Below are 13,117 nucleotides of genomic sequence, written 5' to 3' on the forward strand. Positions count from 1 at the left end.
GTGTTGCAGCAACAGTTTCCATGTTTGGGAGGATCTTCTGAAGAACAGCTCAGTTCCAGATCACATCATGATGTTTGATGTTTTCTTCATTCCAGGAAATCATCTGTGTCTCCTTTGATCTGTGCTGAGTCAGCACTTTGACTTCTTTTCATCTTTAGATCCATCATTTACAATCAAGGATTTATTGATAAATATGATTTATTGACAGAAAATAAAGAGTAAATGTATTTCTCATCCAGCAGTGATTGTAAGTCTTTTATTTTGAAATTCCTCAAGGATGATCATCATGGTGGGATTTCTAGATCTGCATGAACTCATCCTGAATCCAAAAGACACTGGAGCATCAAAGAATCCAACCCATCTCTGCCAACATGAGGCTCTTACTTTGAAAAGTCTCAGACTTCCTGCAGGGAAACAGGCTTTCTGCTGCTGCACTGACAGATGTGCACGAGCTTGAAAGAGCTTCCTGACTGAGGAGCTGCAGACTTTCTCCTGCAGAGCAGCAGCTGACTTCAGCGTCGTCATGGGAACACAGTCTGCTGCTGCTTCTGGAAACGTCTTCAAGGCTGTGGTGGGACTTGTTGGTCTGGAGGACAGATTCTGGGAGCAAATGCTGCTTCAGCTTCAAGCTTCAGCTCTTTTCTTCTGGCAGAGCTTAGAAGAAATGGAAACCTCCTTTGTTCTGACTGTTTGCTCCAAATCCCAGATTCAGGAATTCCTCCAAGAAGTTCAGCTCAGAGATCATCAGCAGAGAAAAGCCTGAAGTTCTGATGACAACAGAACATGATCAATATTATTGATCCACATGGAATCCAGAAGAAACTCTGAGGTGAAGACATGAAGACACAAGCTTCAGAGACATGAGGACAAGTCAGAGTGGATTCATTCTGGACTTTCTTCTCACATCTTTGTCTTTGATCCTTCAAATCTTCTGAAATCTGATCATCCATGGATTGTTTTTGTGGATCAGATCCAGAGTTGCTGAAAGTTCTGCTGCCCTCTGCTGGTCAAAGTGTCCAAACAGCAGAGAGGAGATTCTCTGGGATTCCTTGGAGTCCAGATTCTCCTGGATGTGAACAGTCTCTGCTTCTGGAACAGAAGAGTCCTTCTCAGAGCAGCATTGAGGATCTGTTCTGTCCGGCTGAGAGCGCTCCCTGCTGGTAGGAGACAGAAGCACATCAGCTGCTTTTCTTTGGCCGTTCAGAAACAGTCTGGAGACTCTAAAAAACCTCCACTTCCTGCAGAGCATCATGTTTGATCCTCTTCCTTCAGAAACGGCTCCATTGTTCCATGGCTCAGCAGTTTGACTAAAGCAGCTGAGAGTCTGGATGCAAACAGACCTCAGCAGCTCATCCAGAACGCCATGACAGAAGCACATGCAGCAGCACGTGCACGCTCCCAGAGAGCAGCAGCTGATCCAAGTCCTGAGACCTTTCTGTTCTGCTTGGAGCACACTTCAACATGAACTTCATTTCCCATCATTCCATCTGTCAGGAGAGAACAGCTGCAATCAGCTTCCTTCAGGAATGACTGCAGGTAGAAGGATCTTTCATTCTTCAGCACCACCAGGACCCACATATAGCCCATCAACAGCCAGAACATCAGTGACATCAGCGTCACAAACAGTCACAAACACACTGGTTATATTTTAATTTATCTATTTATGCTATTAAACCTGACAAAACACGTATGGGGCTGTTTTCACTGCCGGCTGTGTGTGTGTGTGTGTGTGTGTGTGTGTGTGTGTGTGTGTGTGGGTGTGTGTGTGTGTGTGTGTGTGTGTGTGTGTGTGTGTGTGTACACACAAGTCAAGAAAACAAAGAAACATTTCAGTTCAACATTATATTTCTGCTCAGCAGACATGCAGACGGTGGAAAATAGTCAAATAAAAATAGGAATTGTTATATTTCTCTGCAGTGAGGCCATTTGATATTCTCTGCATTTTGGTTCTTAACTGCACTGTTTATCTGAGTTGTTACCTACAAATACAAATTGGTATTTATTAATCATTTTATTTTAGTGTTAACTTAAAGAATACCAATAAGGTACCAGAGTGAAAAGCAGCAGATTAAGAGGAGTTAATAGATCAGATCTTAATTATACCCATCTCTACTAGATGTTAGCTCTAATAATTCAAAACAACTTAGTTCTATTAACAGGTACATCCAAAATAATTCATTTTGTGAAAAAAAGTTTTGCATATAGTATCATTACACATAGATTGAAATGTATTGATCCTTTTTTGCTTTTGATAATTGTGGCTTAGAGAAGATGAAAACCTAAAAAAACTGTTCAGGAAAGTCAGGATAAGACAAGACAAGACTTTATTGATCCCTGGAGGGAAATTCAGTTGTTACAGCAGCCAAACAAGACATATAGCAGTTAGAAAAACAATTAGTCAGTAAACATTAAAATAGTTATAAAAGTGGAAGTAAAAGTACACATCATAACTAAATAAGTAAATCCAGCAGCAGTTTCAACAGTCCTAAACTGTCATTCTATAGTCTAACTGCTGTTGGGACAAAGGACCTCCTGTAGCAAATCATACATCAAAACAACCAAAGTTTTTTTTTTTAAATGTAGACAATTTCATTTCTACAGATCAATTCTCACTTGTGCCTCCCTCTAATGAAGTTACTGCATCAATAGGGTATGGAGGCCATCAGCCTGTGGCTCTGTGTACATGAAATGAAAGCTCAGGTTGCTATGGAGTTCATTAGAACATTGAGGTTTCACCCCAGAAGTTTAAGCATTAAAAACTTATTTTAAAATATTTAATTTTTTTTGAGATACAGAACTTTCCCCCGGTAAAATAAAGTATTCTGCTGATTCTGATTCTGGTACAGAGGTTGAGAGATCGACCTCTTATTAGAAAAGTTTAGAATTTAGAGTTTACACTGAATCCTTACATTGTCAAGAAAAAGTCTTACAAGTTCTCATGTGTCTTTTGAGATGATGTTTATGACCAAAACTTTTTTTACATTCTTTACAAGAAAAAGGCTTTTCTCCTGTGTGATTTCTCATGTGTTTGTTGAGATGAGATACTTGACTAAAACTTTTTTTACATTCTTTACAAGAAAAAGGCATTTCTCCTGTGTGAGTTCTCATGTGTGCTTTGAGATGAGATATGTAATTAAAACTTTTGTCACATTCCTTACAAGAAAATCTCTTATCTTCTGCATGGATTCTTGTGTGAATTCTGAACTGAGATATGTCACAAAAGCTTTTACCACATTCTTTACAGATATAACATCTTTCATCAGACCCAGTCTCCATGTAGTCAGACGGGTTAGTAATTATTCTTGAGTTTTTACCAGACTTGATAGAGGAAAGTCTCTCTTCTTTTGGAGATTGTTTGTATTTCTTACCAACATTTGTTTTCTTGGGATTTTTTCCAACATCAGAGTCGTACTGACCTTCTGACACGTGAGAGCTGTCCACACTTTGGACATGACTTCTGTCCCTCCTCTTCCTCTGATCTCTGTTCTGTGGGTCTGTCTCTTCATCTGTAGTTGATGTTGATTCTGTCTCTTCATCTGTAGTTGATGTTGATTCTGTCTCTTCATCTGTAGTTGATGTTGATTCTGTCTCTTCGTCAGTAGTTGATGTTGATTCTGTCTCTTCATCTGTAGTTGATGTTGATTCTGTCTCTTCATCTGTAGTTGATGTTGGTTCTTCATGTTGGTTTCCTTCTTCATCCTGACTATCAGTTACATTAAAGCTCTGCTGATTGTTTAGATCTGCTTCAATGTTCTCATCTTCCTCATAAGTAGGAATCTCCATCAAGGTATCAGTCTCCTGCTTCAGATCAAGCTGATCTTCATCCTGACTGATGAAGAGTTCCTCTGGTTCCTCTTTAATCTGCGGAGGTTCTGGTTCCTCCTGTTCCTCTTGAATCTGTGGAGGTTCTGGTTCTTCCTGTTCCTCTTGAATCTGTGGAGGTTCTGGTTCCTCCTGTTCCTCTTGAATCTGTGGAGGTTCTGGTTCCTCCTGTTCCTCTTGAATCTGTGGAGGTTCTGGTTCCTCCTGTTCGTCTTGAATCTGTGGAGGTTCTGGTTCCTCCTGTTCCTCTTGAATCTGTGGAGGTTCTGGTTCCTCCTGTTCGTCTTGAATCTGTGGAGGTTCTGGTTCCTCCTGTTCCTCTTGAATCTGTGGAGGTTCAAGTTCCTCCTGTTCCTCTTGAATCTGTGGAGGTTCTGGTTCTTCCTGTTCCTCTTGAATCTGTGGAGGTTCTGGTTCCTCCTGTGCCTCTTTAATCTGCGGAGGTTCTGGTTCCTCCTGTTCCTCTTGAATCTGTGGAGGTTCAAGTTCCTCCTGTTCCTCTTGAATCTGTGGAGGTTCTGGTTCTTCCTGTTCCTCTTGAATCTGTGGAGGTTCTGGTTCCGCCTGTTCCTCTTTAATCTGTGGAGGTTCTGGTTCCTCCTGTTCCTCTTGAATCTGTGGAGGTTCTGGTTCCTCCTGTTCCTCTTGAATCTGTGGAGGTTCTGGTTCTTCCTGTTCCTCTAGAATCTGTGGAGGTTCTGGTTCCTCCTGTTCCTCTTGAATCTGTGGAGGTTCTGGTTCCTCCTGTTCCTCTTTAATCTGTGGAGGTTCTGGTTCCTCCTGTTCCTCTTTAATCTGTGGAGATTCTGGTTCCTCCTGTTCCACTCTGAAGTTCCTCTGCTGGTTGCAGAGATCTTCCTCTTCAGTCATCCAATGCTGGGGGAGAACTGCAGGGACACAAACACAACAAGGAGCCTTTTATTCGTTTAAAGGGCTTTTGGATAGAGCTGTGCAGTGTGTGGGATTTTTTATCACCACAATGATGAACCAGCAGGGGGCGCGGTGTCACGGTTAACCGCAGGCCCCCCCCCCAAAAGAAAACAAAATCCCCTGGTGGCCGTTTAGACATGAATACAATTAAAACAAAGTATATTTTTTTATCCTTCTGATTGGCTAAAATGTCACTCCGCTTCTTCTCTACCTGTGTGTCAATACAGTTGCAGTTTAATATGTGCACGTACGTAAAACAGCTTGCTAAATTTAGATTAGGCACGTGCAAATTCTCTTGCAATTTCGAGTATATCTAAAACACATAGAAAAAAGAGCGACAACTGTCTATCACTGTCTTCTTCTCCTGAACAAACACACCTGCACCGCGGGTTTCAAAGGGACAAAGCACTGCAGAGGGGAGGGAAATACACCTGAGTCCATATTTGTCCCACTGTACTTTGTAATTTTTTCGAAATAATTTTAAATTTTCTCCCGTTTAATCCAATGCTTCGGGTCGCGGTGGGCGGGGCTAATTTCCGCAATTTGAAGTCTTCTGTTCACTTTGATGATTACAATTATTTTTTGACATTACAGTTCAGAAGTTATTTGTTGAAAAAGGTCAATTTTAAAAGTACTTTTACTTGTGAAACAAATCCTTGAGCCTATAAATGGTTTGTTCTTTCTTTTCAATGTATGAAAGAGTGTTTAATTGTATAATAATTGAAAAAAAAAAATTAAGGTTTCTACTTCACAGATTTTGCCTATCACGGGTTCTTTTTGGAACGTAACCCCCGCGAAAAACAAGGGTTTACTGTACATATATATACCCAGGCTGTGTCCCACCAAAGTGCGATGGCCTACACAGGGCACACATTCTTACCTCCCTCCTTCTCTTCCCCCAAACCCTCCTCCTTCAGAGTGTGTATGTGTGTCTGGTGTGTGTGTAACTGGTCTAAGGCCTGGTCTTACCACACCACACTGCACCAGGGTCAGCTGCACAGTCCAGTGTGGTCACCTCCACAGCAGGGCCTCAGCCAAGGCTGTAAATGCATAAATTGAGAACCAAAAGCTATAATTTGCCACCAAAAGCTATAACCCAAAGTACAATCATATTTCTCAGTTAGCGATTTGTTTTCTGGCCATTCTGAAATCCTGTTTTTGAGTTACAGTTTATTTTGAAATCGTCTTTTTGAGTTGCACTTTTATTTTTTGCGGTTTTGATTCTAAAACCTTTTTACATGAAAAAACAGCGACATGTCAGTCAAGGGGAGGAGAGGCGGGACAGCCCCGACATCCAGAAGCTCATTGGCTACCGAACAGCACAGAGTCTTACGTCAACATACCACTTTCAAAGGGTGAGTATCTCATGTATTTCAAATATTTTGCTATACTAAATGATCAAACGTGTACTTTATGTAGGACGCCAGAACAGTCAGATGAGGAGCTCCACCAGTAGCTGCTAGTGAAAAAAGATGTTAGAAATTAAGATGTTGCTTGACAAACTATCACCATTGTTCTCCTGTGTTAGCATGCTAGCTAGCTCAATGCTAGCAGGGTTTTCAGCTCTTTTCATGACTTTAATGCAGGGGTGTCCAAACCGCGGCCCGCGGGTCTGTTTTTATTGGCCCGCAGCAAATTTTGAAAAAATAATTGAATATGGCCCGCACATGCACTTCTCAGTTTCAACACTAGATGGAGTCGGTCACAGAAAAGTGTTTCTCCACCAAACAAAATTAAGCAAAGAAGAATATTTACCACGAGTCACCAGAAATGGCAGCACCGAAGAAACGCAAGATAGCAAGTGAGTGTGGAAGATTTCAAACACGGTGGGAAAATGAATATTTCTTTAAGGAAATCAACGGAAAGTGAGTCTGTTTGATTTACACTGACGATGTTGCCGTGATGAAAGAGTAAAATGTCAGTCGGCACTATGAGACCAAGCATCAGAGCAGCTACGCTTCGTACACAGGTGCCGGTGTTTTTACATGCCGAAAGGTTTTAGAATCAAAACTGCAAAAAAATAAAAGCACAACTCAAAAAGAGGATTTCAAAATAAACTGTAACTCAAAAACAGGATTTCAGAATGTCGAGAAAACAAATCGGGAACTGAGAAATATGATTGTGCTTTGGGTTATAGCTTTTGGTTGCAAATGATAGCATTTTGATTCTCAGATTTGGGGTTTTGATGCGCGGTTTTACTGTTTAGATGCACAATTCTTTAGGCGCTGAGTTGACACCATACGCGACTTTGCGCAGTACAAAATAGTTCCCAAACAAAACGTAATGAATTCCATTGAACCCTAATAGTGTGTGTTCATGTTTGGTGTTACGGAGTGAAAGAAAACAATAATACCCCCCCCCCCCCCCCCCCCCCCCCCCCCCCCCAACACAAAATCCTCCGGCGGGAGGCCGTGTCAACGCACGCAGCTGGTAGTGGAAATAAATACAATGGAAATCAATAATTAGAACTCAGTAAATTTGTCGTATTTCCTCACAAGACGGAAACTTCTGTTGTAGAATGAGGTTGTGTGCTGCTGAAACTGCATGTGTGTGAGTAGAGGGAGCACGCCACGTGCAGCGCAGAGGCAGAGAGAGCCTGGGCAGCTCAAAAGGTCAGGTGAAGGAGAACAAGTCTAAACACAGGACTAGCAGAAACAGTAAATTATCAGCAAAGATGAATGTGTTTAATGTGTTTATTATAGCTCCAATCACACACTATATGCAGAACTTAAAAAGAACAACTTTTGGATTTTGTCAAGCATCAATAAACTCTGTGATCATTGGAGAAAAATGTCTGAGGAGTCTGTTGGACCACAAGAGACTGATTGAAATAAATATATACGCAGAGGTGGGTAGTTATGCGTTACATTTACTTAAGTAACTTTCTGGTGAATTGTACTTGTGAGAGTAAGGCATGGCAATTTCATTTGTATAGCACAATTAGTACACAAAGTAAAACAGGTAAATGATTGGTTTATCTCCCGGGAAGTAAGACCGCAGTCAAGTGAGCCGACATCTGTGGAAGTGTGGTCTCTAGCCGTCACTGACTTTTAGCATGCGCGTTTACATCATAGTTTACGGTACACACGCCCAGCGAGCTGGAAAGATGGTATGAAGCGCTAATATCATCCATGTCACTGTTACCCATCATCAAATAACATGGACTGTGCTCTGAAATAAAAGAGCTATTGCAAGCCCTATATTGTTATTTGATGTACAAATGTATTCATTTAGATTGCATGTCTGTTCATTCCATAATAAACTATCAGAAATGATGTGTTTTGTCTGAAATATAATCTATCAGACAGATTCTAAAAGTGAGATTTAACATTGAAATATTGATGATCATGAACATCAATACCAACCATAATCCAGTGAAAGTTTAGCGTCACCTTTGAAAAAAGTAGCATTTTGTAAGGTTTACATAATACACTCTGTTTGTGAATGAGGAGGCCCGACTTGACCTCTGACAACATGCCTAAGATTCATCCTGAGACCAAAGCGTTGATTATCAAGAGGCTGAAGACCAGATCCACTGCTGAGGTGGCAGACACCTTCAATGTGTCTCAGCGTCAAGTACAAATAAGAAAAATATTTGAAGAGACTGGAGATGTTTTTGACAAGCCCACAACTGCTGGGGAGGACCGTTTGTTGGTTGGAAAATCCAAGGCCAGCCCCTTTTCCACTGCAGCAGAGCTCCACCAGGCCTGGTCACCTCAAGTCCCTGTGTCAACCAGAACAGTTTCTAGAATTCTGTCTCAAAATGGCCTCCATGGTCCAATCAGTGCCCAGAAACCAGCACTAAACAAAAGGCAATTGAAAAAATGTGTGGCATTTGCCAAGGCCCACAGCCTGCTAAAAGGATGGACGCTGGAAAAGTGGCAGAAGGTGGATTTCTCAGATGAGTCTTCAGTTAAATGACATCACAGGAGACCAACTGGAGCCCGCATGGACCCAAGATTCACCCAGAAAACAGTTAAGTTTGGTGGTCTGGGGATCCATCCAGTATGGGGGTGTGCCAAACATTTGCAGGGTGGAAGGCAATATCAATAGTATTGGCTACCTCTTCCATTCCAAACCATAAAGGGGTCAAATTCTGCAGCAGGATGGGGCTCCATCGCATACTTCCATCTCTACATCAAAGTTCCTCAAGGCCAACAAGATCAAGGTGCTCCAGGACCGGCCAGCCCAGTCAGCAGACATGAACATCATTGAGCAAGTCTGGGGTAGAATGAAAGAGGAAGCATGGAAGACCAAACCAAAGAATCTGGATGAACTCTGGGAGTTATGGAAGACTGCTTTCTTTGCTATTCCTGATGACTTCATCCATAAATTGTAGGAATCATTGTCAAACCGCATGGATGCTGTCCTTCAAGCTCATGGAAGTCATACAAGATATTAAATATGGATCTCACAGTAGCACTACTTCATTCACTGATGTTATGCAACATATTTTTGTTTTTGAAGTAAATTATTTGTTAAATTTTCACATTACTCTCTGTAGGCGACAAAACTTTTGTCTTGCCAAAATGTGACCTTTCTGTGTTCATTAAATGATCAATCTTTCTTCAGTGAAGCAATTTTATTTTACTATATTGAACATAATTTGGGAGGGTTTTAGCTTTCATATGAGACATTTCTAAAACCAAAGGATCCATTAAAAGAGAGGTTATATGCTTTTGTTTCTACAAAATGGAGAAGCCACAAGACTTTTGTCAGGGACTGTAAAAGCTGTTTCAGTTTCAACAGAGAGTTCCTGATGAGGAGCCGTTTCTGCTCTCTCCCATAAATACTGGAAAAACAATAAACCCATAAGGACATTCTTTCAAATCAACATTGTTTTACTACCTCTGAGCAGGTCTTATTGCAGTGCTTCTCAAATAGTGGGGCGCGCCCGATGCGATGCCAAGGGGGGGCGCGCAGTGTTGTAGTGGCTTTGGGCACAGCTGATACTGGCAATTTAACAGGGGGGGGGGGGTGACAGAGGCTCAGTGCTTGGAAAAACATCTGCACCTCTACTGGTTTACTATTATCCATTATGTCACAGAGTTTGTAACAGAATGAAATCTGTGGTTTGCCGTCCCTGCAGCTGCTCCCGTCTCCTGTCCCACGCGGATGCGCATGTGAGAATAAAAGGGGAGGGGTAGTGGGCTCAGGCTGCGAGGTGGAACGGGGGGCGTGGCAAGCTGCAAGCGCTGCCTGGATTGTGCAACACCAGGATCATCGTGTGCATTCAGATCCCTCAGTTCATGCTAATAATGTCATTCTTATTAATTAATGTAGACGTTTTGATGACGTGTCTTTATTTTCCATATTCTTTGTCTGTCTGTGGTTTAGTTGGTGTCAGTATTTGACATAAAGACAGCAGTAATGCAGGAAAACAGCTGCACTTTATGACATCATAGATAAACAATCATCATGTAGAAAATAAATCAACCCCATGTTTTTTATCTGTTTCTTCAGACTAAAACATTAAATATTTTGGTGCTGCTGTGTTAATTTTTCAGATCAATTTACATCAAATGGTTCAGTTGGTCAAAATGTTTCCAGTTTAAATAATGACAGATTATTTTATTTCAGGTACTTTAAGCTTCTTTTCTGTTTTAGACTAGAACAGGGTTTCTGTGGCTAAATAAAGTTAATATTTGTTGAAAGTGGATTTATATTGATTTTTTTTATTTTTTATTGTTAAAGGTTTAAGTAAACTTACTTAACTTATTATAGATACTAACCTCATATACTGTCACCGCATGGCTATGTGTGGGGGCGGGGGGACATTTTCTTTTTTGTAGGGGGGGCCTGGTAAAAAATGATTGAGAAGGAGTGTCTTATTGGATCATGTTTGTTGAAGATATTGCATGGAAGGAGGTTTGGCTAATTCCTAATCTGTAATAAATTCTTGATCATCTATAGAGTAAAAAGTTCATTTTAAGATTATCCACATAATGTACCAAGCTAAAACTTTTATTCAAATTAGATTTAGATTAAACATTGATACACTCTGTAGTAGTGATGCAACATTATGACTTTTTAGAACCGATACGGATACCAATAGTCAACTGATATTTTTAAAATACTTCTCAAATGCCCAGAAACTTTCCTTTTTTTTTTTTCTTTGAATGAGTGCTAACGCTTAAAATGGAGTTTTAGGGCAGTTGATAAACTTTGTTTTTTAATCACGACTTCTGAGTCAAATTTACAAGAACAAAGCCATAGATTAATGAGGAAAAAACACCAAAGTTTTCCGTTTATTGGAGCCTAGCTTAAAGAGGAAATATGTGGATCCTTTTGTGAAGCTTTATTTCCAGATAGGTTTGAAAAACAAAGAAATTCAGAACCTTTTGGCGACTCAAAATCAAATTATTGTCAGTGTTGGTAAAGCAGAGTTTCATAAAATAAGGAGCTCAAAGACACATTTGGGTGTAGAGGACCGCAGCTTTATGTTCTTTCATTCACATACCCAGAAACCCCCTAGTCACCTGACGTCATTAGCTGCTCTGTATGCTCACCTCCACTTTCATTTCTTAAATTTACGAGTTTTTTTTCTCGTAAATCTACAACTAGCTTGTGAGATTGTGGTGTTAACTTTGACCTTTGACCCTCTTTGTGACACTTCTGTCAAAGACATTTTTCCAACAGCGAGTGAGTCGTTGGTCTCAGACACGGTAAAATAAGCCCACATGTTGCAGACGGAGGTCTTTGGGGCAGACGCTGAGAGATGTCAAATACCATTCTCTTTATCATTTTAGTTCAGTGACAGAATAATCAATGTTGAAGTAGAACATGAAAAAGCATTTTGGTGGATTGTTTTTTTCTTTTAATTTTGAGTCAAAAAATGCAGCTTCATTTTGAAAATGAAAAAGCATTTCTGCTTTTGACTTTTTTTTTAATTATGCTACAGAATCGCTTCCATAGAAAGCAACAACAGTTTAAGCTTTTAGTCATCTGTCAATTTAATCAGGGAATTTTTTCCTTATCGGAATCATCAGCAGGACGTTGTACTGTCCAACATCTGCCTACAATTATCTGTATCCGATGCTATCATGCTGTCAACTACTCTGTAGTTTTTGCTGCATAATTCCACTGAAACAGTGATCCATCTATTCTGATATTGTCCTGAAGTTAAAGAAGATTTATGCTAAATGACTCTGATTTGCTTACATTTCTTGCACATTTTGGCCACATTTCATATATTGTCGCGTGCGTGTGTTGTTCAATTGTGTTCTTCTCTGTGTGATGAAGGTGACATACCTATGTGGTGGAGCTGCAGCTGTGGTTTCCAGATGACATCCAGCAGTCTGCGCTGACGACAGAGCTCCTCCTCGTACTGGACGATGGTTCCTTCACAGAGTCTGCAGATTTCTTCAGCAGCAGCAGCTAGTCGCTCGCTGATCAACTCTCTCAGAGACTGAAGGGAAGACATGGTTCCTGCTCCGATCTTCAGCTCCAACTCCCACAAACACCTTTTTTACGCTGCTTTTTCGCTCGATGCTGACAGGTCCTATCCTCCTTTCGGTCCAAAAACGTCACGAACGTCCGGACAAAACCGCCGCTGGTCTCTGAACACAAACTAGCTACAAGCTGCTAGCGCCGCGCGCTGCTGTTTACTTCCGGGTCACGCTGATGACTTCATTCTGAAAAAAGCCTTTTACATTTCGATAATCCGAATATTTATTTTGCAACATTTTAAGTCACGAAATATATTTTAATAAAAAAATCTAAAAAAACAAAAATATTTTTGTCAAAACCGCTTGGTAAGCGGATATGACGTCACCAGAATTTACGATGTACTTTTTTTTTTAAACGATGTACAGTTATCCCTTGCTATAACACGGGCTGTGTCCGAATTACCGCCCTAACCCCTAACTACTAAAACCCTATATAGTGCGGCACTATATAGTTCTCTATATAGTTCTCTGCATTTTCAAAGCAATTCGGACACCCGTGCTCACTAGTTTTCTCTTTCGGGTGTTTTCAAATGGCGCTTGGCACGGAAACAAAGAGGCGCATTACCGCCACCACCTGGTCTGGAGGGGAACTACTTCTATTTAACGCCGAAAATGCCACCCATTTGTCAAAGTAAAAATATAATAAATATAAACATTTTATGAAGACTATTTATGAATCTGCTGTGTTCTGATCATGGAAAACGTGGCTGATTTATAAATAATAAAATTACAAACAAATTGGTGTAGATTTTATGTATTTGTTGATAAATAAACCCCCATGTTATTACTCCATGGCAATATTTATTTTTGTGCCGCTGAACGATTTACAGGCTCTTGCGAGGAGGCATTTTTTTTTGTAGTTTTATCTTCTACGTTACTGAAAATAGCTTTATATATGAATCTGTCCGTGTTCCTGG

At 40.6% G+C, this 13,117-nt stretch overlaps 1 protein-coding gene across 1 annotated transcript; it reads right to left on the minus strand.

Moving 5' to 3' along the window:
- Positions 1–1,641: 1,641 nt before the first annotated feature.
- Positions 1,642–12,731, minus strand: LOC144989116 (uncharacterized). The gene is made up of 2 exons (XM_078941169.1): positions 12,004–12,731; positions 1,642–4,709 (listed from the first exon to the last, which is right to left on the minus strand). The coding sequence occupies exons 1-2, from the start codon at positions 12,173–12,175 to the stop codon at positions 2,914–2,916; spliced, it is 1,968 nt and encodes a 655-aa protein (XP_078797295.1). The 5' UTR covers positions 12,176–12,731; the 3' UTR covers positions 1,642–2,913.
- Between the last annotated feature and the right edge of the window lie 386 nt (positions 12,732–13,117).

The sequence above is a fragment of the Oryzias latipes genome, chromosome 2, assembly GCF_053564925.1.
Source record: "Oryzias latipes strain Hd-rR chromosome 2, Olatipes_Hd-rR_3.1".
Taxonomy (NCBI): Eukaryota; Metazoa; Chordata; class Actinopteri; order Beloniformes; family Adrianichthyidae; genus Oryzias; species Oryzias latipes.

Bases quoted from the DNA above. Each gene is read 5' to 3' on its own strand.
- LOC144989116 (XM_078941169.1), bottom strand. From the start codon at position 12,175: ATGTCTTCCCTTCAGTCTCTGAGAGAGTTGATCAGCGAGCGACTAGCT. The intron at 4,710-12,003 runs GTATGTCACCTT...GTGTCCCTGCAG, and splicing joins GCTGCAGCTCCACCACATAG to TTCTCCCCCAGCATTGGATG.